Below are 27,913 nucleotides of genomic sequence, written 5' to 3'. Positions count from 1 at the left end.
CCAACAATGAAATAATATTTCGAATCGGACTAGTATATCCGGAGATCGTCGCGTTCCCGTAAACAAACAAACTCTTCAGCTTTATATATTAGTATAAGATAAGCAGCTTAGTATAAGTAATTTTCTGCAGGTCGCGTTGGTGGTATGCCGTTCCACTTCCTAGTGTACATCAATGAGCACCGTGCACCTCTACCTCCATACGGCACAGGAGTAAACCCTGAGAAAGTGTACGGCATCGGAACTGGCGCTAACAGGATGACCACCTATCCATTACACTTCCCCTTGGATAGACCTCTATACGAATGGCAGATCAAGAGACTTACCAACTTGCACATCCAAGACGTTCAAATATCACATAAGACTACGCCAGAAGTAGTTGTTCCGAACTCCATGTTTGTTTAAACTTGCCTACCAAGTGTCATAACGATAGTATTTTATTACAAGGCATCAACCAAATATAAATATAATACATTTCAACGGGTTTATACCACGATAATATTTTTGAATTTGTCAATATTTCGACCCAGTCCCGTCGTGACCACAATCCGAAATATCGTCAAATCCAAAATATTATCGTGGTATGTATCCGTTGAACTATATTTAAGAAATGTTGATTAAGCACGGAAATCTTAGTTTAAAGTCTTGAATAATTGTTATAGTTGAAATTGGGATAAACCTAGGATAAAACACTATCCAGCTTTGTCAAATTTAGCATGATAATTTTGACAGACTTTGACGTTATTCACTTGAGAAATAAAAGGCCAGTTAGTGTGTTCTTTTCTCTCGCATATTTTTGTTAACATTTGTTATATCTTTTCGTTGATCATTGTTTGAGTATCATTAAGTGTAGATGTAATTGAGCTATTTCTCATCGATTTTTGTTATCAATAATTTTCTGTAGTTAACGTATGTCGTCAAGTGCTTTACCATAAGTTAGTAACGGATACACCTCAATTACACCATTGTATTTCAAAGTGTAGATATGATCTATTTAATAGTTTATGTATTCAATACATAAACTATTAAATAGTGATATAATTTTATTACCTATTTTTATTTATTATATTACTTTAAACGTATATTTCATAGTTTTTTCTCATTTGGTTGTAAGTGATAATGCAGTCTAAGATGGCAGCGGGTTACCTGTTAGGGTATGGTACTCGTACTACCCTTTCCCCAAATTGCTTTGGCAGCACATCTTTCTCGGCAGGGTGGTCTCGTCTAGCCACGGCTGAAGCATCCCACGAAACCAGACCAGTGAAAATTGATAAATTGTTAAATTGAATAGCTTCGCTTTTTCGAATGATTAAATTGAAAATAGCTTCACTTTTTTGAAATTAAACACCCCTCCAATTTCCAGTACCTTGCGATCAGCTCACAGATCTCAATAGATAGATATATTATGTTCAAGACAAATATACACTTATAAGAACTGTGAAAAAACTGATTTTATTGTTATTTTATTTTCGTAATTGTTATATAGTTGTATATAGGTATATATATATATATATATATATATATATATATATATACCCATATATAAGTAAAACATGTTTTTCGAAAAAAGAATATTTGAAATATTAACAGAGTTGTTATTTACCTTTCCTTTTATTGTTTAAATTAGAATTTTTAATTTCACAGTTTTAAATGAATACAGTCAATACTGACTGAATTTGACAAGACTTTCACAGACCGATGGAGGATTACACAGAGAGTAACGTGGGCCTATTTATTTCAGAAATCTACCCCTAAAGGGGTTAAATGGGGAAGGACTTTAAGAGCGTCAAATTTTTTTTAAGTCCTCGTTTTTATGCTTAAAAAAGGGATTGAATATTTACAGGTTTCATGAATTTTTGACATGTTTGTATAATAAAAAAGAGGAAATATTTGTTAATACGTAAAAAAAAGTCAAAATACAAAATTAGTTTATTTCAACCTATAAGCAATTTTAAAACTCCGATTCTACCACCGGTTGGGAAGGCAGACAACTCTCACAGTTGCCATTTTTCCAGCATTAACAAATTTTCATTTTGCTATCCTGTGAGAGATGAAAGCGGAGCCGAATGCTACCAAGCAATATTGTCATTAGTGTTTGTTTGTAGTCGATAAACTCTGGAAGTAATGATCCGCTTTTAATAATTCTTTCACTATTGGAAAGCTGTTTTATCCTCAAGTGATTTAGGTTATATTTAAATGTATGTATGTTTAATGTATCTTTAGCAGGGTAGAAGAAAACGCGCTTGCTTTGACTAAATGTTTAGTCTGTACCTACCTAGGCTTTGCTGACTTCTTAAAGATTAACTTTAAAAAGTCAGCAAAGCCTAGGTATTTACTATGTACTTATTTTTTATTCTGCAATAACGCATGTCATGAAGGTGATTTTGAAACGTCATTATTAGGCATAAATTTTTAATCCTTACAAAAAAAGAGAACTAGTTGTTGTGTGGTTTGTAATAATTATTTTATTACAAACCACACAACAACTAGCTGTTGCCCGCGACTTCGTCTGCGTTTGATTTTGTTTTAAAGTATTCAGTATCGCTTAGCCTTAAGTGAGTATTGTAGTATATATATAAATATATATTTAACATGTGACAAATAATTTGCAATAAAATAAAATTGCGACTATAATTAAAGATCTAAGATATCCTATCTCTTAAGTTGGACCAGACTGCTCACGGTGAGCCAATTTTATTTAAAATCGGTTAAGTAGTTTAGGAGTCCATCGCGGACAAACATCGTGACAGGAGATTTATATATATTATTTATATATATTAAGACTAGCTGTTTCCCGCGACTTCGTCTGCGTTTGATTTTGTTTTTAAAGTATTCAGTATCGCTAAGCCTTAAATGAGTATAATAGTATTTATACCTATATAACATGTGAGTTGTGACTGTCAATTAATCATAGACAAACAATTTGCAATAAAATAAAATTGCGACTATAAAGTGCTTATATTAGGCCTACTTGAAATAAATGAATTTTGAATTTTATAATTAAAGACCTAAGCTATCCTATCTCTTAAGTTGGACCGGACTGCTCACAGTGCGCCAATTTAATTTAAAATCGGTTAAGTAGTTTAGGAGTCCATCGCGGACAAACATCGTGACAGGAGATTTATATATATTAAGTATGGAGGGTAGAGGTAAGGAGAGTCATCTGTGTATATGAAAAAGTGTCGTCAAAATGTATTAAATTAGGATGGCGCCACGGTTATATTTACCACAATATTTTGTACAACGTAAGTTGTTGAAATTCTCAATAATTAACTACTTAAGTCGATAATGACATTAAATTTTTTAACTCGGCATACTTCAATTCATCTACGATTGCTACATTCATACCATACCCTGTGCATCCACCAGCGCCATAGTGGAGGATTTTTGAACTGTTATTTAGCGCAACAACTGGACACTTTTTCAACTTTTCTCCCATATAAGATGACTCTCCTTACCTCTACCCTCCATAATATTAAGATTAAGATATGTGAAGCAAAATCTTTGTACTCTATAACGCCATCTATTGTGACTTTAAACTACTATTACATAAGCTGTAAAGCGCCATCTTTGATATTAGGCAGGTACTACGATGCAAATTGCAAACTTACATGCTATAAACATTTATATTTTTCATCATAGAGGGCAATATTTATAAATACATTTTTTAAGCGTCAGTGCAAGCCAGGTTCGTCGCTACAAACTGTGCGAGCACGATCGAGCACTTTCCACATTTGATCTTTTGTTGTTTACAATTCAATATCTTAGATTGAGCACCTTCTTTCGGAAAGCATCATATGGCCAAGCGGAACTGATGAGGAGTACGAAGGATGTCCACCGAAAGTATACCGTAACAAGTATTTTTGTATGAATTTTTTTATTTAATTTACACTTATCACAGTTTAGGAGCTGATGGTGAAGTGCTGGATGTCTCGGGTTCGGAAAAAGTAAATTTTGTACCCAGCGTAAAAATCATTTTTAAGTCGGTGCCAAGAAAAAATGTAAAATTACTAAGTATTCAGATACTTTGTACACGGCTTCCTTTTATAGTAACACACATGGAAAGTACCTAGTAATTTTCTTCATTTAACTTTAGAGTATTGTAGAAAATATTTATGTGTTAATTTGCTTTTTAGTTGTTTAAATAAAAGTCGGTTCCTTTTTGCCATTTTTTTTAAATTTATAAAACTGTTTTTCTCGCTGGCACATGATGATGTGACGTATCTATCAAGGCGAGGGGATGCAGTAAAGCTGTTGTCAGAATATAATATTATTTTATTCAAATAGATGATAGATGTTACTTTTGAAGCGTACGTTACGTACTTTATTGAGATAATTGCGATAACTGCATTCGTAAACTTAAAAAAAAAGTTACAAGGGTTCCGGACGCACTCGTAATTTTGCTATCACAGTATCGTATTTTCAATTGAGATAGTAACATATTAAATAAACTAACTATTTAAAAGCAGCTTGGTTAGAGCAATAATTCATACCTACTCGTAAGCTTTTTTATCGTTGAGGTAATCCTTTCAATACCTGTTCGTTAAGCTTACGCGTAATAGAAAATAGAGTTAATAAATGAACATAATAGTTTGGTTCAACGCAAAGTATACAAAGCGGATTGATTTATTTTGAGAGCATAGACCCACCACGCTGCTCCAATGCGGGTTGGTGGGTTAACAATCAAGACCCATGGCTTAAGTTGCTCTCCGATGCCGCAAATTTCCTAACTTTGGCCTGGTAAATTCTGAACGCAGTGCCTAGTAGGAGAGTTTTTTGTGACAGAGCTCGACCACGGAAGTGCTACCGCCAATCTTATTTGTGTCGCCAAGCAGCATTGTTGCAATGCTGTGTTTTAATCTGAAGGAGTGGTTGCCGGTGTAATTACAGGCACATGAGGCTAAACAGCGGGTTAGGGTTGAACAAACAGACACGACAAACTTACGACATCCCGTCGTTATTGTCGTTGCGTCGGGGGTTATAAAAAACCCTGGATTCGAACGCGAAGGATTCCTCGTGAATCGTGATCTGTAGGGGGATCTACTGTACTGTATCTTGATACTGGCAGGTATCTGTAATCATCATATCAACCCATTACCGCCCCACTACGGTGTACGGGTCTCCTCTTAAAATGAGAAGGGGTTAAGGCCGTAGTCCACCACGCCGGCGAAGTGCGGATTGATGGACTTGACACGCCCTTGAGAACATTATAGAAAATTCTCAGGCATGCAGGTATCCTCACGATGTTTCCCTTCGCCGTTTTAGCAAGTTGTATTTATTTTGACGGCTTATTGGCGCAGTGGGCTGATTTCTGAGTCTAAGGATCTGGGTTCGATTCTCGCACCTGGGATTTTTTTGTGTACTAGAATTTTTGTGTCTGCATTATAAGTAAGTATTTATGTAAATATGTTCATGAGTTATCTCAGTACCCGTAACTCAAGCTACGCATACTTTGGGGCGATGTTTTCTTTCACCGTTAAAGCACATGATATTTTAAATTCTTTCATTTAAAAATTGCATAACTCCGAAAATTAAGAGGTGCGTGCCGATATTCGAAGTCCGTCGCTGAAGCTCTAACCACTAATCTCTGACCGCTTTTAAGAATTAAACTGTAACTAGACGAAGAAATTACTATTAGTTATTTACGTAACCGCAACTAGAATAAGATCCCTTTTTCATGTTTTATATCCTAAAATAGTAGTAGTATATAGTTTAATATAGTACACATGGAGTAATCCCCTTTATACTTGACAACTAAACTACATAAAGATAGCTTGGTACTTGTAACGTCTCAAGTTTACCTACTTAACTGGTAGATATCTATTATTATTTAAAAGTAGATAAGACTTTTTAAACAATACATAATCAATATTAATGATTGGCAAAACATCGGTTTAATTAAGTTGGGAGATTGCATTTAATTCAAACTAATATTTCTTATCACAAAATACTGCGTTCGCTTAAGTTGCATGTAGGTAAATATCTTGGGAGAAGTGATGTATATCCACACTAAAATGATGGGAAAGATTTACACTCAAAATATGATACTTAAGAATTACTATATACTTAACTGTTGGAAAACGCAAAGTTCGTAGACTCCGCAAAGTGGACAGACAAAAAAACAGGTCTTAAAGGAACTTGATACAAACAGTCGAAAACAATCATCATCATCATCATATCAACTCATTACCGGCCCACATGTCAAAGGTTTAGGCCGTAGTCCACCACACTGGCCAAGTGCGAACTCTCAGGCAGTCTGGTTTCTTCGCGATTTTCCTTCACAGCTGAAGAAAACGCACATAACTTAGTAAAAATAGTGGTGCGTGCTGGGCGTTGAACCCGGCCTCCCGAAAGCGAGACCGAAGTCCGAAACACTAGGCTATCATTGCTTACACCATAACAGGTGAAAATTCCGACGAAAATACCAACAGTGGACATGATTCTGCTGAGATGATCGTTATCATCAATAGCCTATTACATTCCACTACTGGACTAAAGCCCTCTCCTGACGGGATAGCTTACTCGTAATCACCGCGCTGGGCATACAGGTGGTATTCACTTAATCGCCTCGTACGACACCCGTAGGAAGCGGAGTGGTAACAGTTGTATTCTGATATGCCGTCACCAGGCGGCAAAGGTTGTGATGATGAGTTCCTATAGTTGGTTTTTGATGTAGCTAACAAAACAAAGTAAATTTTAAATATGAAATTCATGTGTTTAGTAACTTTTATTGCAGATAAATAAAATAAAAAGCGACATACTCGTAGTGTATTTTATGAAGAGAAGATGCATATGGGGCACAAATATAGTCTGACAAAGACTACAGAGTTCTTATTAATTATGTTTACTTGTTTACTTGTTTACGTGTTTTGTGGTTGCTAATTTGAAGCAAGAAGGTCCTTTATTACTTATATGGTTTATGCACGTGATTAGGCACTAAATTTATCTAATAATAACTATAGTCATCATTATCATCAAATCAACCAATTGACGACCACTGCTGGACATAGAAGCCAGCGGCGACTTGCGACCAACGCTTCGTTTACCGGTGTGGGGTTGCCACTCCAACATTAAGTCAATAGTGCTCGGGATCAATGTCAAAAATATTAAATGTAATAAGTAAAGACTCGTTAATGGTCGACGAAAGTGGATAAAAACTACTTTACTAAATTAAGCCTTATTTAAATAAGGCTATTTCATATCTATATAGGAACTTCAGTCTATGAATCCAGTCTAGACGAATAATTGATAATATTTTCCCAGACTAAATTTGGCTCAGTGACAGTTTGTGACCTAGCCACGAGATAATTATCTCCATCCGTTTTCTCATACTTTTTCTCTAACGATAGATGAGATACAGTTTGTATTTAAAGTTATCATTAACTGACCAAGCAGATGGCTTCCCTAATGATAAATCTAAATCCATCGCCTTGAGCATCTTGGGCCTTTAAATACACGAGCAACAACGCCCTTAAGACTGGAACATAGCATTGCAACTATGCTGTTTTGCGGATATTGGAAAAGAGCAACTGCTGAGTTTCTTGCCGGCTTCTTCTCGGTAGAATCTGAAAAGAGCCCGAGAGCTTTTATTAGGCCTACTTGAAATAAATGTAAAAATTTAGTAATGTATAAATTTTGTAGATATAACTTTCCCGTGTTGCCTATGCTACCTATGTACGGCTTAGCGGCCAGAACTTGAGCCAGCGAAAAACTACTGTCTTTATATTACTCTCAAAAACGTGAAGAGCTGTAAACACCTAAAGAGTTCTTAGGTTTCCTTTGATTTGAGAGAATTTAACAAATACGATAGTGAAATCCTCTCATCATATCCTGACTTGTAAACACCTTGAATGGGGTTTTAATTTTTTTTTCATGCTTCTACATTCGAACCTCCGAAGTTTTTAAAATCAGTTGTTTTTTAAAACTTTGCTTAAAAATAATCGACTACCTACACCTGACATTCGAGATCATTCCCTAATAATAAAAACAAAAACGGCCAAGTGCTCTCACTTATGTGCCTTGTAACGAAACGAATATCTTATAACATATCGATATCTATCCATAATTAAAATATAACTGTAACTAGACGACTCCTGTACATTTATTAGGTATATTCTGAAAATTTTAATCAGGGGAAGCTTAGATACCGAAAACGCAAAACAGATATTTATTTCATTTTTTCTCTACCTACATTCGCGCATCGCGAGGAAGCTACTAAAATGTATTTAAGGGAAATTTGAAATACTTGTAGCAGATACTCCTGGCTAATTTTGAGGTATTTATTATCCTCGAAAACAATAGGATTCCTCCGGGATATTATTATTATTTTGGCCACAGATTTGGGCCACGGTGTTTTATTTTCAGAAGATTTTCACACTGCGCGGGTGATATAATTTTGCAAAAGTGTGTGCGCATACGCAGGTGCACGCTCTATTCCCTCACTCTCATAGTCCGATGGGACGCCAGCTCCGACACGGCCGGAAAGAGATCACACACAGGGCCGCAGGTATCAACGTCAATTTCCAAACTCCGGGCTGTCACTTAGAATTTCTTGATAGGTGAACTCGTTCATTCATTTGCCCGACCAGGGGATCGAAGCCAGGACCCCGTGACCTGCAGTCGAACATTTTTACGACGAGACCAACAATATGAAGAATTAGACAATAAACAATATGAAACACTCCACCATACTTTTTTTAAGTAAAGCCATTTCTCATGATCTCTTTTTTCTGTTGTTCTTTTATCTGACTGCAGTTCTATAAAGATAAAGTTATCGTAAAAATGAATGTCACTTACAAAATAAAAGATTACCCTTGATCTTGAAGTCGGATGTTGATGTTATTGTTTGGATATGATTACATAACTCTTAATTATGATATACATTTCGGTGTTCAGGTCCGAAAAAATGTGTTAAGCGCTCTTACTTAGAGATAAGAGTGGGTTATCATATAAATATAATGAGACCGAAGTGAAAACATAATATAATTAAACGCTATAACTATATAATAAAAACCTGGATGCGCTTGAGCGTTTGTATAAAGCGACATCTATGTTGAGAAAATTTAATGAGCTATTTAAAATTTTACCAGCTCAAATATCTTAGGTATAAAAAACTAATTTTATCTTTATCCTCTCAGAATGAAAAGGGTCTAGGCCGTTATAGTTCACCAAGCTGGTCAACTGCGGATTGGTAGATTTCAAGCGTCCTTGAAAACATTATGGAGAATTCTTAGGCATGCAGGTTTCCTTTACCTTCCGTTAAAAACTTAGGCAACTCTCTATTATGAAGCCAGAAACGTTTGGCTACAGGACATGTGTCTCCTTCCACAATGAGAAGGGGTTAAGTACGTAGTCCACCATTATGGTCTAGTTCAGATTGGTGGACTTCACACGCCTTTGAGAACATTATGGAGAATGCACAGGTATGCAGGCTTCCTCACGAAATTTTCCTTCATCGTTGAAGCAAGTAATACTTTAATTGCTTAAAACGCATATAACTTAGAAAACTTAGTGGTGAGAGCTGGGATTCTAACTCGACCCCCCTAAAATGAGGCATAAGTTCTAACCACTAGGCTATCGCTACTTCTGGGTTAGTTGTGTAATTAAAACTTTAGTCTGGTTATAATATCTTGCGAGCTAACGTAATCCCATATTTTACCAAACGCATTAACCGACACCTTTCAGATTTGCCTAATCGTTCAGTTTGCATAAAGATTGCCTTGATGTACAGGATGAAATCAATTGCACTAGGAACGATACAATAAAGCAAAATTACTTCCTTTTTAGGATATACAACTAGGAATGGGAATAAATTCTATTCTTCCTCACTGCGACAGATCATGTAAAGTTTACAAAGTTTACAATGGTAATTTATTGTGTTGAGCCTTTGTCTGCGAATCTTATTTGGGATCATGTAAGGATACCTTATGTGTCCAAATCAGTCCGCGACTACGTTTACAGGGAATTTTATTTAAATTAATAACAGATTGACTAATCAGATGATCCATCTTATGGCTTAGTGGTAAACAATCGCAGGGTATGCCAGGACCACATCCCGCCCTGCGTTCATCAATTTGAGATGTAGGTGTTACATGCACATGAGGCAGCGTTTCACAGCGAAACACAGCATTGCAACAAAACTGTTTGGCGGCAGATGCATAAGCTTGGCGGTAGTACTTCCCCAGAGAAGCTGTAACAAAAAGCTCAACTACTGCTACTACAATTTTGATCTGTGTGCTTATGTTATTATTCTCTTACCCTTGAACGAGTATACAACCTCTAAAAAACAAAAAGAAATCTATGCCATGGGTACCTTAATTTTTCACTGATAAAAGCTAATCTATGTACTGTTTAATATTCTATCTGTGCTAAATTTCATTCAGATCCGTTCAGCTATTCCGGCGTTCTGGCAATTGAGTAACAAACATCCATCTATTCAAACTTTTGCATTTATAATATTTGTAAAGAGGATGAAATAAAGAAACTCACATATATACATATATACATATGTATCATACATACATACATGCAGTTAGTTGGGGCAAAATAAAAGTGTTTGCGCACATAACATCTTGCTCACGGTTGATATAAGTATATATTTTTTACAAATTATCGGATCCGACAGGATTTGAACCTGCGACTCTTTGGCAATAGCGGCCTAAGCGCTTTCCCTATTAAGCTACTGCTCTCCTATCATCTTAATAATAATATATATTTATAAAAAAAAATACAATTCCTCCATAGGTGAAAACACTAATAAAATTATAAAATTAGGTGATATATAAAACAAGAAAACTTATACTTTTTTAAATCGGTTAAAATGCAATTGGCGCTCATTTCAGTAATTGATAAAGCAGAAGTGTAAGACGCGTCATGCAAAATGGACAGTGACAAACCTTATAATGCGTTTCAACCGACTTCAAAAGAAGGAATATAATGAGATGAGATAATATTATGCTGAGATTCTTGCCGCCTCTTCCCGGTGGAATCTGCCGTCCAAACCGGTGGTAGAGCCACTATAAACAGACTGACTTGACGTTTCAAAAGTTTTATAATAGGCCTACTTAAAAGAAATAAATTTTGATTTATTGATGATTTGTATGTTGATGTAAGTTCATATCTCGATCAAATCAAATGTTAATATAGCATATACGATACAATACACACATATACAATTTACACTTTGGCAAATGGTTAGCAAGTGATAATCTATGGCTAAGAATTCTACGCCTTTCTCATTGAATAAAATTGCACAAACTAAAGCAGTGTTTGATTTTTTATTGAATATGTTTTGTTGGCTATAACATTTTTTTATCAGACATAACAGATAAGTGTTCTGTTGCTTATATTTTTACTGACATGTATATTTCTGGGATAAAAAGTCGTCCGTCTCCTATCCGTCTGGCCTACAATCTATGTTTATTGTTTATGCAAGAATTATGTTAATCAGTTGCTCTTTGAAAAAAGATAGAGTACAAATTAGTGAGCTTCATTATTATCCGGCCGATCCAGATCGGCCGATTGGCTCAGTTGGCAGCGACCCTTCTTTGTTAGTCCAAGGCCGTGGGTTCGATTCCCCCATCTGGACAATATTTGTGTGATAAACATGAATGTTTTTCAGTGTCTGGGTGTTTATCTGTATATTATAAGTATTTATGTATATTATTCAAAAAAAATATTCATCAGTTATCTTAGTACCCATAACACAAGCTACGCTTACTTTGGGACTAGATGGCGAATTGTGTATTGTCGTTGTATATTTAGTTATTATTTATATTTATTTTATTTATTATCACCAACCCGAGTCTCCTCTCAGAATGAGAAGGCTTTAGCTAGGTAAGTGCGGCTTCTTAGTCTTCCCAGGCCTTTGAATACCTTAAGTATAACTCCCAGGCATGTAAATCCACCAATGAAAATATCGTGGGTAACCTTGCCCACGATATTTTACGTCACTGTTAAACTAAGTTATATAATTAGTAAAGCGCACTTAACTTCGAAGAGTTAGGGGTGTGTGCATATCAAACTTGGTTCCCCTGAAAGTGCGTTCAAAGTCTTATCCACTACGTTATCATCATTTCGTAGGCTAGTAGGGTTACCTAAGTGTAAAAGATAATGCTACACTTAAGTAACCCATAATCATTAAAATAAATAGCGTTCTTTTTGCTTGACACCGTCGTTACTAATAAGAACTCTTCATACCTACATAGATAACTGACTATACTGAGAGAAGAGTTATTAGGGTTCCATAATCAATAAAATAACTTTTATATTATAGTTGCTATGTAATAATACGTAAAGCAAACACTTTTCAAACATCGATATAAATCTTAGTCGTTATTTGTACCCCATTTTACGAAAGTTGCGCGAACGAAAGAGTATGCAATTTTCCACACTTATAGTTTATATAGAGTAGGAGTGCAGAATCCTATTTTTTTTTTTAAATTATGTATAATATATACATGAAATCAATAAAACATATATTACACGTATTTGACACACACACGCATATTTTTATTAGAGTAATAAGCTTTTTCTAATTATTAATAATAATAAATAAATATATAATTTTTTGGATTATAATTTGTTTGATAAAAATAGACAAATTAACAGTGACAGTGCCTTGGCAAAATCTATAATTATAGAAGTATATAGTTCTATATCTTTGATAAAAAAACCTGAATTATGTTCAAATTTATAATTTAAATTAACTAAGTTTGAATTATGACCCCAATTGTAAACCTTAGCTCAGTCACAGCAATAGAATTGGTTGCTTGGTTAAAAAAATTGGTATTATTCACTACGGAATTCTAGCATATACGCGTAAACGCACTTGAGTTTTTGTTTAGGCTCACAAACAGAAAAATATACCTACTTTCATTTAATTGGCGATAAGTTTAATGCGTCCATTGATAATGCTTCACCGTCTTGGGAAGATTACCGGTAGAGGTCATAGGAAATTTACACAACACAATAACAACTTTTATTGTTTTAGAAACAATTCATGGCATGATTTAGAATAGGGAGGGCCCGCTAAAGCGCCTTTTAGTTTTAAAAACGTATCTTTTTTTCAATTATGTATTAATAGCCCTTGACTGAAATCTCACTGGTTGGTAAATTATGATGCAGTCTAAGGTAGAAGGTTAACCTGGTAGGGGTAGGGCAGTTATATACATATTTTTTTTAATAGATAGATAGATATACTACGATAATGCACACATCGACATCTAGCCCCAAAGTAAGCGTAGCTTGTGTTATGAGTACTAAGATGACTGCTGAATATTTTTATGAATAATATACATAAATACTTATAAAATACATATAAACACCCAGACACTGAAGAACATTCATGCTCATCACACAAACATTTTCCAGTTGTGGGAATCGAAGCCACGGCCTTGGACTCAGAAAGCAGGGTCGCTGCCCACTGCGCCGTCAAAATATTAGATCAAATACCCGCTTCAAACGTGGCATAGTACCGGCACGCGAAATCATTGTCGGAAGAGTAACTAACCAAGGCTGCTAACAACGGCTGTTGTCTTTTACCAGACCAGACCAGACACAATTCAGATATTATAAATTCCTGAATGGCTACTACTTCGGGCGGAAACCAGAATGTCCCACTTATAAGACCTTATTCCAGCGCTGGCCTTTGCATCAGCGAGGTCGTAAAAAAAGAAAGAGTTTCGATATTTACTATGTGAATTTCTTGAATCTATTTTCACTGTTTTCTATATCAGCTGTGAACTGGATTGGAGTTTTTTTTAATATGCCAAGTTTCCTATCAATAAATTCTTAGCAGGCACCTACTAGTTCGGAGTTGGAACATTGGCGTTGATTCCCCCATATTCATTCATTAAGCAAATTTTTTAATATTTCCGAATCAGTAAGCCGACGTATGACGTCCTGTGTGCGTGGGCCACACGTTGCCCACGCACACTTCAAACAAGACCTTACGTTACACGACATACAGGTCACATTACAAATGCTTTAATTTGTGTGTGAAACGTCGTTTTGCTCTGTCAAGCGGTTATGGCCTAGTGGTTAAAACTTCGGCTTCACTTACGGGAGGCCGAGTTTGAACCCCAGCACGGACCACTAACTTTTCTAAGTTAGATATGTACGTTTCAAATAATTAAAATATGACTTGCTTCAATGCTGAAGAAAAACATCGTAAAGATGCATGCTTGAAAATCCTCCATAATGTTCTCAAAGGCGTGTGGGGACTCCACACACTAATAGGCAGTTGGGCAGCGTGGTGAGATACAGCCTAAACCCTTTTCATTGTGTGAGGAGACCCTTGCGTGGGTCGGTAAATGGTTGATAAGATGAATGCAAGTCGCAGGCTGAAATATAGGCTGCATTCTAGTAGGTTTTGATTCACGGACCAAGCAGATGACCCACCTGATAGTAAGAAACCCATTGCGCATAAACATAGTAACACTTCGCAGGGCATGCAAGCCGCAAGGAACACATCTCGTGAAGTAATGCCATGTTTCCATCCACTGTCTGTGATAACACCGGCAACCTCGCCCTTCAGAGTGGAACACCGCATTGTTGCTTGGCCGCAGAAATAAGCATGGCGGTATTACTTCTTCAGACAAGCTGTGTCACAAAAAGCTCTACAACTGCTAAAAGCTTTCATCATCATCATCATCACATCAACTCATTACCAGCCCACTTAACAGAGCGCGAGTCTTTTCCTGCAATGAAAAGGGATTAAGGCCGTAGTCCACCATGCTGGCCCAGTGCGGATTGGTGGACTTCACACACCTTTGTTAATATTATGTAGAACTCCCAAGCATTCACGTCTGTCCTGCCCAAAATGACTTTTTTTTTTATATTAATAGCGGGCAAACGAGCAAGTGGGTCACCTGATGGTAAGTGATCACCGTGGCCATAAACATCTGCAGCACCAGAGGAGCCACTGATGCGTTGCCGGCTTTTAAGGAATTTGTTTATCCGCCCCTTGAATAACCCTAGATTGTATTTTTGAGGAAACACATAAGATGGGAGATTGTTCCATAGTTTGCAAGTGCGCGGTAGAAATGATCTTACTAAATGGTATTTCGAACAGTAGAAGAAGGATGAGTATGAGTGTGAAGTATCAGTGGTAGCTTTATAGCTTTGCTACCAAAGGTTTTGCTAAAAAAGGCATGCAGGTTTCCTGACGATGTTATCCTTCACCGTTGAAGCAAGTGATATTCTAATTACTTAAGACGCACATAATTTAGAAAAGTTAGAGGTGCGAGCTGTGATTCGAACTCGGCCCTCCGAAAGTTAAGTCGAGCTCCTACCTTATGCGCTATCACCGCTTCCACGCTATCACCGATTCCTCAGAAGCTTTTCCTATTAGAAGTTTTAACGACTATTATTACATTAGTTGCTAACGACCAACACAGACGACTTAACATGCTAAAAGAAGCACGGACTTGAAAACTCATAATATAAAGTATTACTTAAATGACAAAAGTTTGGCAATTAATTCTTTTAACTGCACGTTTAATTATGTTGAGTAGATAAGTATTTGTTTCTAAGCAGTTGTTACAATAAAGGGTTCAAATTGAATTTTAATTTTTGGCGCCAATTTCCTGCTGACACTGAGATTATCTGTACAGAAAAACCCATTACCTGGTAAGAAGCCCTACGCTGGATTCAAACCGAACCCATGGGACAAAAAAGCGCATATAAAAACTATACTCCTCACTAATAAATTAAGGTACGATGTTGCGGAGAGACCGAAATAGGGCTTTACTCTATATCGGTCTATCTGCGACATCGTACCAGAACGTTAAATCACTTAGCGGCATGTCGTTGCAGGTAGCCACGGCCGAAGCCTCCTACCAAATAAGAACAGTTACACTTCACAAACTTTTTTTCAGTTATAGTTAAGCTTCACAAACTTTCATCTATAGTTTAAAGTGCTACATTTATGAGGTGTTATGTCTATTGCCTTGCCTTTACGAATTAATAATTCACCCTATTTTAGTATTGCTGAAAGTAAGACGTGTCGAATTCTAGTTTAGCATAAATATTTATCTGTGGTGTAGACACTCAAATAAACTTAACGTCCCAATTTTGAACAATCAGGCCTGAAAGTAAAGATATAAAATATAAATGAGATGAATATCTAAGTATATGTAGGTAAGTAAATAGGTGAGCGATCACGCATGTTTGTCCCCCGAAACGCGTGGGGTCACAGAAAGGCAGATAAACGTTAAAAAAAAATCGCAAGTTATTGTTGCTATGAAATCGATCCGTTTGGGGGCTGATAAGGTGCGTTCGGTTAGTATAAATACTGCACCGAGCGAGGGATGGAGTACAGTTGCCTTCTGGTCTGAGCACGATGAAGACTGTCATCGTATTTGCTTGTGTGGCCTTCGCCATGGTTGGGTCCTCCGTGGTCCCACCAAAGATGGTCTACAAAACCAAACCTGGTAAGCATATTATTTGAATATAATAAAAACTTGTATTTAAAAATGTAATTCAAATAGAATTTATATTTGGGATTTAATAATTAATTAAATAAATCCGCTAATATAAACTCATCATTACTAATTTAAAATAGATAATAAGGATTGGCTAATTCCAATAATTACTTCGAAAATTAAAACTCATTAATTGTCCCTGTTATAACTATTGGATTAAAATTAAATTTAAAACAAAGATAAAACAACTATTTCTAATATTAGAAAAAATATAGATTTTAATTAAAATAAACTATATGGATCATTCAGAAACTTTAGCCTATAAATGTAAATATAATAACTCTGCAATAGCATCATCACATGCCTTTTCTATCACAGGGAACAGTTATATAGAGCTAGACATTCCTCCGTTATATGGTTGGTCACATTTCTGTGCCAATGTGTAGAAAAAAATCCGATAATATTGGAATAGCGGAAAATACACTAAATTTAATTATCTTCAAGGCCCTTACTAAATTTTAGAGTAGAACCATGACTACTTACCATACCCAATCCATGAATAAACTTGTTGTTCGTCTAGTATGTAAGTGTTACAATATAAATATATCCTTCTGATTGCAGTGGACACCGAATTTGTGACGAAGCAGCAACAGATCTTGAAGCTGTTCAACCACCCAGAGCAAGTGAATCCTGAGGCTGAGTACTACAAAATTGGCAAGGAATACGACATCGAAAAACACATCGACGACTACACCGTAAGATTTGCTTCTTTATAAGTACAGTTAATCTATTCTCCGATCAAAATAATAGGTAGATTTTAAAATGACAAAAGTAATGAACGACACCTCATTAGGAATTAACTTAGTAACTAAAAATTTGAAAATACGCTGAAACGAAATTTTCATTAATAATGTGCCTAAAAGGTTCAGGCAAACAGGAAAACTTCTAATATTTTGAGAAAGAATTGAATTTAACATACTTTTTCTTCTTATTCTACAGAACAAGAAGGCCGTCCAAGAATTCTGGGACTTGTGGAAGACTGGATTCCTACCCAAAAATGTTCCTTTCTCGATCTTCTATGAAAGACAAAGGGAGGAAGCTGTAGCTCTATTCCATATTATGTTCTACGCAAAGGACTTCGAAACTTTCTGGAAGACCGCTGCTTTTGCCCGTGTTTACATTAACGAGGGTCAATTCTTGTACGCCTACTACATCGCGTTGCTCCACCGTGCTGACACCAAAGGAGTTGTCGTCCCTGCTCCCTATGAAGTCTACCCTGAACTGTTCACAAACTCCAATGTATGGTACAAAATCTTCCGCGCAAAGATGCAGAACGGAGTATTCACCCCCGACTTCGGATCCGAACAAGGCATCGTTCAAGAAGGAAATCACTATGTTGTGTACTCCAACTACTCTGACTACTTGACTTACCATACCGATGAATACAAAATCTCCTACTTCATGGAAGATATTGGTCTTAACGCCTACTACTACTACTTCCACTCTTACTTCCCATTCTGGATGGACGGTGATCTCTACCCAATCATGAAGGAACGTCGCGGAGAAGTGTACTACTACTTCTACCAACAGCTCTTGGCCCGTTTCTATCTGGAACGTTTGTCTAACGGATTAGGTGAAGTTCCTGACTTCGCTTGGTGGCACCCAATCAGAAGTGGCTACAGCCCATACGTTAACTACTTCTCATCCTTCGTTCAAAGGCCCGCAAACTACCCCATCCCAGAAAAATACGACGAAGAATTACAGCTTCTTGACACATATGAAAAGACCTTCATTCAGTACTTGGAACAAGGACACTTCAAAGCAGTAAGTTTCTTGATATAAAATTGAACTAAATTCTATCGAATTTTTATGCTATTAGAAACTCATCTAATTAATTTATTTATTATTTTAGTTCAACCAGGACGTCGACCTACGCAACTCCAAATCTGTTAACTTCGTTGGAAACTTCTGGCAAGCTAATGCTGACTGGCACGGCAAAGTTGGACGCAAGGACAACCACAACTCATACGAAGTCACTGCTCGTCGTATTTTGGGTGCTGCTCCAGAACCTGTTGACAAGTGAGTATTATACAACGTTATTTATATTAAAATTAATGTTAAAAGCTGTGCCTAGAAAATAGGCCAGTTAGAATATGTGCCACAATTTCGAAAACACCGAGTGCTGATGCCCGGCACACATCTAATCAATTTTTCGTAACTATATGCGATTTAGCTATCAAATATCAGTTGCTCTTATGGCCAAGGAAAACATGGTTAGGAAACCAGCTTGCTCAGCAGAGTGCTCCATAATGTTCTCAAAGGGATCTCAAAGGGGTGGGGTGTCTTCTATTCTGCACTTGAGTAGTGTGGTAGTCTTAACCCTTTTTGTTCTTAGAGGTAATGGGTTGACAGTGGCAATAAGCGGAACATAAAATATACTTATTAAACTTAATTAATAAAATGAAATATATTTATGATTTTTTTTATACAGGTATACCTTCGTGCCCACAGCACTTGACTTCTACCAGACATCTCTGCGTGACCCAGCATTCTGGCAGCTTTACAGCAAGATCCTTAAGTACTTCATTGAATACAAGAAGTTCCTGACTCCCTACACCCAAGACAATTTGCACTACGTCGGAGTTAAAATCAACGACGTTAAGGTTGACAAATTAGTCACTTTCTTCGAATACTATGACTTCGACGTATCAAACAACGTATTCTACACCCAGGAAGAACTTAAGAGCGAAAAGACGCCATTCTTCTCCGTTCGCCAACCTCGTATTAACCACAAAACTTTCAATGTTGAAGTTGATGTTAAATCTGACGTTGAAGGCGATGCAGTATTCAAAATCTTCCTGGGACCCAAATACGACAGCAAGGGCTACCCTATTAGCTTGGAAAACAACTGGCAGAACTTCGTTGAATTGGACTGGTTCGTACAAAAGTTGACCAAGGGACAGAACAAGGTTCAGCGTTCGTCCAACGATTTCTTCTTCTACAAAGAGGACTCAGTACCCACACATGAAATTCTGAAGCTCCTTCCCGAAGGAAAGGTACCCACCGATATGTCAATTGAATCTGGTGCGTTCCCTAAGAGACTCATTCTGCCTAAGGGTCAGAAAGGTGGCTTCCCATACCAAATCTTCGTAATGGTCTACCCATACACTCCCGCAGAAAAGAAGTTCGATTCTATCAAGGCATTCGTTTGGGACAACAAACCTTTGGGCTACCCATTGGACCGTCCAGTTAATGAGGTCTACTTCAAGCAACCGAACATGTTCTTCGAAGATGTAGAGGTATACCACGAGGGTGAAGAGATGTCATACAAGTACAACATTCCTTATTACACAGCCCACTACAACGATGTGGCTAAGCACTAAGAAAGCAGAGAGAAATCTTTCTGTATATATATATATATATCAATATTATATAATAAAAAAATATGTATTTATAATTATTATAATGTAATACCGTACAGTTAAAAATAAAAAACGGTGTAAATATTAAAAATATTTATTATTTCTATCCTTAACCCCATAAATTATACACCAGCAATTACCTAATATTTATACTTACTCAGTAATTTTATACCTACTTTAACTATAGTTTTGATCTAATTTAGATGAGGAGAATAGTATCCTTCCATTTCTCTAGTATTCTCCTTGTGGAATATAGAAATATTATAAAACTTATAATTATTACAATCAGTGCTATTAATTAATACCTCTCTATGGAAAGGAAATCCTAAAGGTGCTTTATAATAAGCATTTTCAGGTACGATTAAAATGAACAATGTCAATTGAAGCCCTTCATTTAAACCTTTGGGAATAATCAAATTTTCTGGAAATCTTAGCATATCAAACCTGTTATTTCTAGAAGTTGTGGATTCAATATTGAAATAGTCATCAATAGAATATTTTGCTGATGATTCCGATGACCACTTTACAAGATTGAGACCTTCTCCAAGCTCTTGAGTAAAAGTATCAAGTTCATAAAATTGAGAATACTTATCCCAGCAGTTTACACTTTGACATCTTGGCCCTATAAATAATTTTACTAAAGCAGTTTTATTGACTTTAGAGCTAACAGTAAAAGCAAAACTAAAAGGCAAATGCTTAATCCGCTTTTGCCTAGCAGTGTATATAACGTCTGTGATTTCTGGGTCATTGTTTTTAAACACATTGTTCAAACTGATTTGATAGTAATCATAATATGTAGTAATTTTTGAAATACTGTGGTGAATTATGTCAATATCTTCACTTTGATATTTAGAAAAATCATATGGCTCCAAAGTACTAGAATATTCTGTAAAGTATTTGAGTAGTCCTTGGACCAAGTACCAATACATTGGGTCACGTAAAGCTGTTTGTGGGTGGTGTAAAACTGATGGGGCTGGATTGTATCTGAAATGAAAAATGATTAACATAATTTCATTAGATGAATAACCTTTATTATGTCACATTGGAAAATTAAACAACAAGTTTTGATAAACCTAATATGAAGTTAATTCGTCACTTACCTGTCTGACGGATAATCAATGCCTCCGTAACCAAGTAGCTCCCTTATAGATTTGGCTGTTTCAATACTCTCGAAATTAGCTCTAATTAGTTTAGTGAGCAGATCAACATAATTGTCTTCTGTAAGATCAACTTTTGTACCATTTTCCTGAACGAAAGATAATATCAATTAGAAACATAAACATTAAAGAGAATATAAACATATGAAATGTATATACGTTTCTTAGCATAACTAAGTAAGAGAGTTTAGTTTTGAATAGCCTAATTTTGACCAGTTTTAACATTTCAAGTTAATATTATTATAGCGTTAAGCTAAAATTGAAAGAGATAACGAAGAGAAGGGAAAAATTTAAATTTAAATAGTATTACTATGACTTTTTACCATAAACATTACATCCCTCGCAATACATTCCTTGATAGCAATATCTATAGTTTTTATACGAGTATATTCCTCATTAAATTCTACACGAACTGAAGATCTTCTTGAAAATGGTAAACCATTGTCATAAGATAAATACGGTATGAAGTCATCGTAACAGTTTGAATCAGTTGATATATTTTTTTGTTTAAGATGTTCCTTTTCCAAACTGTATCTAGCTATCAGATATCTATGAATATAATAATATTTTTCTGCATATTTTGGGTCTATTGCTGACAATTCGTTATTGCTCATCCAAAATGGATAGAGTAAATGCACTCCGTAGTAATAGCTGTTGAGACCAATATCTTGTCTAAAATAATCAAGATTGTCTTTGCAGTCTTCATTCCATTGATTCCATCCTGAATAATTTGCATTTATGATAACCAGATCTTGTTCCCTAAAAATTTGGTATATTTGTTCTTCTTGGGGATCAATCTTTCCATTGTTTACTTTTAAGTAAAGAGCTTTTTGTATTGTTTCACTGTTAACAAAAAAGTTGGGTTTGGTCACAAAAGGTGGAGCAAGTGCGTCAATAGCATCATCACCTCTGTGTAGTGATCCTAAACGTAAAGCATATTCTAAAATATCCTTATTGATACGTTCGTATGCCCATTCCTTTATTATGTTTATTTTATTTTCATCAACATTTTGCAAAATGCGAAAGAGCGCAATAGCAGCTTCTCTCATATTATCGTCATATATTGTGAACGTGAGCCCTTTCATAGTGTGACCGGCTTCTATATGTTGACTTAAAATGTAATAATGTTCATTGTCCTGCGATAAAATATTTTTTATTAAATAATTTAAGAGATAAATTCGATGACTTCATTTTTATTAGCTTTTTCTTAGCTTCACTTGTATGTATGTTTGTATGTTTGTATGTTTGTAACCGACTTCTTTGGGCGCGATTTTGACCCACTTTGAACGATCAGATTTGATTCAAACTTTGTAGACATATCGAGGATCGATGACAATACACTAATCTGAGAAGATTATTCCAATTTTCAATATAAAAAATAAGATTTTTTACTTTTTTCGAACTATTAATTACAATTACTACAGCGCCATCTAGACAAAAATGTAAAAATCCCTAGACCCAAATGTAAAAAACCTATGGCGTTTCCAACAGATGGCGTTTGCGTACCTAACAAATACCACAGAAAACATTAAGCTACTAGATGGTAGAGGGCGTTAGCTGTTACTTTTTAATGGGCTGTTTTAAATAAGTTATCACGGAATCGATAGTAGTTTAGATCAAATAACAGTTTAAAATAAACCAAAAAAAAATTGTGTTAAAAATTTCAATAAATATAAATTAATAATAGTGTGAATAAAAAATATATTTTATTTAAAAAAAAGCGTGGGGTGCTTTTTAAGATATTATCAAAATAATAATCACTCTACTCATATCTGTCAATAAAATATTTATAACTATTGACACCATGCACCCCACGCTTTTTTTACAATAAAATATTTTTTTTTTAAATCACACTTCTATTAATTTATATTTATTGAAATTTTTTTCTATTTTTTAGTTCGGTTTTCTATAAAAAGCGCGTTTTTTAGTTTTTTTTAAACTATTATTTACTTCATCAGATACACCAGCATTACATTGTAACAACATTATTAACAATTGAACAGAGTAAGAATTTTATGTTCTGTCTAGTGCCATTAAAATCATCAATTAAAGATGCATGCACATTATATTAGAATTTTTGTAACTTACTAATGAAACTAAAATCTATTAATAATTTAATGATGAAAGGTAATTGTAGGTAACTTTACTGTGTTACTTGATTTGAGACATAAGTAACATACTTATCTTTAAGCTTACCTTGTCAATAAGATCGTCTAATTCAGGTATAGTTTGATTTTGTGATTTTTGAGAAGAATAACTTCCTGGTACAATGAACTTTACGTGCGCTTCGTCCTTTAATGTAAATTCTGAAACCATAGAATAACTGGTATGGGGTAGAACATTGCACGTCTATCTGGTTGTATGTTTATCTGTCCATCTGTTACAGCTCTCAAAATCTTCAATCTCTTAAACTAATGTAACCCGTTTATTTTCCTTCTCACATATTAATTTTATGTTTATGGAATAAAAGTTGTAGAAAAAAAAAAATCAGCTGTAGTCAACCAAAGTAAGAAGTAACAGTTTACAAGGTTTATCGCAATTTTTATTTTACTTTGCAATAGACAAAACAAAATATTACAATATTGCTTTTTTAATTAAGTTTTATTCAATTTATTTTCTAAAAATTTAAAGCAGTGAACCTATCGCAACAATAATTTTTACCACGACTTTATTTGTGTTTTTCATTAATACCGCGGGAGCTTTACATTTTTCCGGGAGAAAAAGTAGCCCATGTGTTAATCGAAGGTATAATCTATCTCCATTCTAAATTTCAGTCTAATTGGTTTGTAACCAACATTCGTCCATCCATCCATACAAACTTTGACATTTATTGTATTGGTAGGATAAAACATCACGCTACAACTAACCAAACGTATCAGCCGGGCGAATCGATGGTATAATGTGTAGAAGCTATTTTACTCAATATACCGTAACGTCTACTCGCCGAAGCGAAAGAAATTTTTTATGTATATATATTTATTTATTTACTAATATAAATGTGGTATTACTTCTATTTTATAGCACTTGCAACAAAGCTTAGTTCCTACTGGTTATATTGGTGCGCCTATTATCCTTCTCTTTCATACGCTGCCTAGGATCAAAGGATGAGATGTTACAAAGAAACTAGCGTTTTCTTGTCCGCATCTGTTCTTGTTTATGAATAATACACTTTTTTTTTATTTGGATTTTGTACTAACTAAATAATTAATTTTAAAATCTGCAAAGCGATCTTAAGATTATTAACATACACAGCTTCTTTTCTGATGACAGATGCCAACGAAAACGTAGGCAACTGCTAAATTTTATTGCTTTTGAAACACATTATTCTTACGAACACAGATAAACTATTATAAATCATCATAATTACTATCAAAACACATTATAGCAGAAGAAGCCTAATCCGAATGAGTTACTAAAAACATGAACAAAGTGACACTAATTATATTAAAATAGTAGAGAGTAAGTAAAAGAGCAACTACTCAGTTTCTTGCCGGCTCTTTTCAGTAGAATCTGCTTTCCGAATCGGTGGTATGTCTGTTTGTTGTGTTACTAACAACAAACAGACATACTTGACATTTCAAAATTGCTTATGACCTACTTGAAATGATTTTTTTTTTGTATTATCAATAAGATACTCCATTGGAAATTTCCAAGTTCGTATTACATAAGCTAAGGTAAAAGTTGGATTTTCCAAGGATTGATCGTAATTGTATTAAATAAACCATTAATTGTAACCTTCTAGGTATATATTCAAGTTAAAACATGACATAATTTCATTATCCTTACCTCCTTCGTCCACTAGACTACGAAATTCACCTGCAGCTGGTGAAGAAATTACGTTGCCAAGGAAAAATAGCCATAGAAACATTACGGTTAAATATTTTATAAACATTTTCCACGCGCTACAGCCACGGACTAAATTATGTTAAAAGTGTAAACAACTTATATGTACCTCACTGCCCCTGTTTCTGTTCCATCAATTGAAATCCTGGGGTCTCTTAAACGAGAACAATTTTCACAGTAGGTACACGTACTAAAAGATTTCTTTTGTGTTCTGAGTTAGTTTTTAGTACAAGGAAATAGTAATAAAGAGAGTTTATTGCCACAACCTCTACTACTCTATTTAGCGTTATTACGGCTTCCTGTTATTCTTAATTGCATTCGTTACGTTGTAATGCACAAAGGCTTTATCTATATGTAAGTTGCTCAAGTAGTGGTTGAACGCTGGGTCAAACAATTCCACACCAATGTACAGTGTTTGTTGACCGCCTATATTCGTAGAGAGATGTCATCAAACGACTCGCAAGGAACTGCTGAATATAAGTGGCACATCACCAAGGAATTTAAAAATTACTAGAAAAGACTATGTCCTTGAATTGACAGAAAAAGTACGAAATTTAGATTACCAAAAAGTCAAAATTATTACAGCGTTGATGATCTTTCAATTTATGAATGAAATTAATCAGTGAGCAGCAGTCTTTAATTATCCTTTATTTATTATTTTTTATTTATTAATCATTGCTGTTCTGATGATGGAAGACTCGGATGAAATAGTAACATACATTTTTAAACATTTATAAGCACGACAGTCCAGTTTGAATATCCTTCGGGAAGCAAAATGCAATTGGACAATTTTCCAATTGTAACGGTGGCATATGTCTATTTTCGTTTGGTACGTGATCGTTGTTAAAACGCTCCTGGAATATCATACTCGCAATAGACAACTTGCTTAAAGCGGCCATAGCCTAGTGTTTGCGACTTCAGTTTCACTTTCGGGGGCCCGAGTTCAAATCTCATCACGCACCTTTAACTTTTCCAAGTTATGTGCGTTTTAAGCAATTAAAATATAATTTCCTTCAACGGTGAAGGAAAACATCGTGAGAAAACCTGCATGCCTGAGAGTTCTCTGCAAGGTTCTCAAAGGCGTGTGTAGCCCACCAATCTGCGATTTGCCAGCGTGGTGGACTACGGCCTAAACCTTTCCATTGTGAAGGGAAACCCGTGCCCTGTAGTGGGCCGGTAATGGGTTGATATGCTGATGATGTTAAATAGATAACTTTAGTAACAATTTGTTGAGCTATGTCTTCAAGGCGTAGATAAATCAGATTACAAAGGGTCACCAATCCAACTTTTGGCATACCATAGAGTAGACACACTATATACCAGTAGTATATTGGATGTATTAATAAGTAGAATCTTTTGTGCAAAAAAAAAAATCTACAGTATACAACATACTCGTATACATTTTTAATTTCAGTAATTAAACTATAAATTGCTTTAGCGTTGAAGGAAAACCTCGTGAGGAAATCTGCAAGCCTGAAAGTTTTCAATAACTTTTTTTTATAATTTTTATTAGTGTAGTAGGTAAAACTACACATGGAGGAGTCATCAATTTTATCTTATATCTTTAAACGAGCAATTCTTATATATAATTGGAATCTCGGAATCGGCTCCAACGATTTTCATGAAATTTAGTATACAGGGGGTTTGGGGGGCGATAAATCGATCTAGCTAGGATTCATTTTAAGAAAATGTCATTTTATTTGTGTTTTCCGGTAATAACCGATTTGGTGTAGACGATGTTGCACGGGTCAGCTAGTAAATTAAAAATGCATATAAAAATTTTTAGGAACCGACAGAACATCTAGATCGAAACTACAACGTTTCCTACATTTTACGAGTTAATCTACTTTTTCAAAGGTCCATAATGAGACACGTTTGAAACAAGAGATGACACATTTCTTTTTTATAATTTTTATTAGTATTTTTACCTACACTTGGAGGTATCATCAATTTTATAAATTTTTATATGCGTTTTAAATTTATAAATTTAAAAAAGCTTTCAATAACGTTCTCAAACGCGTTTGAAGACCACCAAAACGCACAAGGTGGTGGACCACGCCGTGAAGCTAAGTCCTTTTAATTCTGATATTAATTTTGTAGAATGTTATGCTCTCTAAAATAACTATATTGTTTACCAACATCTTTATATCGTAAAAAACGTTCTTGCAAATAAATAAATAATAATAATAATATTATTATTATTATCGAGAGGAAACCCGTACCCTGTTCTTCTTAGTCGTTACAGTCTTGACAGGCTGATCGTGGTCATCATTTGGGTGTTGTGGCTCGCTTTACTACCCGTCGCCACTCTTCCCTAACGTTATCCTGTAGTGGGCGGGTAATTCGTTGATAATGATGTAATTACTGTAGTTTAGAATATAGTCGTATGTACTCGTATATCACGTATTCAAGTGATTATAATTGCTTCATTGAGAAGTTAGACGATTTCTGCGTATTGGTAATTTGGCGTATAATTGTTTAATAATACGCTGTCTTCCATAAATTAATTCTTCGCTAATGAAGCTATGGGTTTTCCACTATACAAATAGCATATCTTAGAACAATTGAAATTGAAAAGGTTTTGTAACTATATATCCATGTGTATTTATCTCAAGCTTATTAATATTGTTAGACAAGTATTCCGTTCTTGTTTCCGTTAGAAACCAGATGTGAAGCAGTATGCCTATTCTATCCTTCAAGTCTAATTATAATCTCACCTTGGATACCACACCATACTTTATTATCTGACAATTGTTTTACAAACAAACTTCTTTCATCTTGTTCTAATATTAGTTCTTTGTTTGATTTGCACGAGTACACGTAATGGGCGCTCTACTTAATATTGTACGCTATCATAACTTTATTAGAGAATTTCAAAAGCTCATGGCTAAGTTTATAACGAGGCTGATATACAAACTTCAAATTGCTCAGCGTGCTATGGAAAGAGCTATGCTTGGTATTTCTTTGAGGGATAAGGTCTGTAACGAAGTTATTCGTAAAGTAATGGAAGTAACCGACATAGTCCTTAAGGGCTAGCGAGCTAAAGTGGTAGTGGCCACGTTTGAAGGAG

At 35.2% G+C, this 27,913-nt stretch overlaps 2 protein-coding genes across 2 annotated transcripts in view; one reads left to right on the top strand and one right to left on the bottom strand.

Moving 5' to 3' along the window:
- Positions 1-19,804, top strand: part of LOC120631252 — a 29,173-nt gene extending 9,369 nt beyond the window's left edge. Inside the window, exons 8-14 of the mRNA XM_039900736.1 lie at positions 131-396; positions 8,419-8,503; positions 16,302-16,430; positions 17,043-17,176; positions 17,421-18,245; positions 18,334-18,500; positions 18,913-19,804. Coding sequence (XP_039756670.1) covers positions 131-396; positions 8,419-8,503; positions 16,302-16,430; positions 17,043-17,176; positions 17,421-18,245; positions 18,334-18,500; positions 18,913-19,804 — 2,498 coding nt within the window. The remainder of the gene's footprint in view (positions 1-130; positions 397-8,418; positions 8,504-16,301; positions 16,431-17,042; positions 17,177-17,420; positions 18,246-18,333; positions 18,501-18,912) is intronic.
- A 117-nt stretch (positions 19,805-19,921) lies between these two features.
- Positions 19,922-24,959, bottom strand: LOC120631130 (arylphorin subunit alpha-like). Its single transcript, XM_039900578.1, has 5 exons — positions 24,787-24,959; positions 23,197-23,306; positions 21,324-22,136; positions 20,944-21,089; positions 19,922-20,827 (listed from the first exon to the last, which is right to left on the bottom strand). Exons 1-5 carry the CDS (start codon positions 24,890-24,892, stop codon positions 20,038-20,040), a joined length of 1,965 nt encoding a protein of 654 aa, XP_039756512.1. The 5' UTR covers positions 24,893-24,959; the 3' UTR covers positions 19,922-20,037.
- Positions 24,960-27,913: the final 2,954 nt, after the last annotated feature.

The sequence above is a fragment of the Pararge aegeria genome, chromosome 17 (assembly GCF_905163445.1).
Source record: "Pararge aegeria chromosome 17, ilParAegt1.1, whole genome shotgun sequence".
Classification (NCBI taxonomy): domain Eukaryota; kingdom Metazoa; phylum Arthropoda; class Insecta; order Lepidoptera; family Nymphalidae; genus Pararge; species Pararge aegeria.
This window is presented reverse-complemented; position numbering and strand designations above follow the sequence as displayed.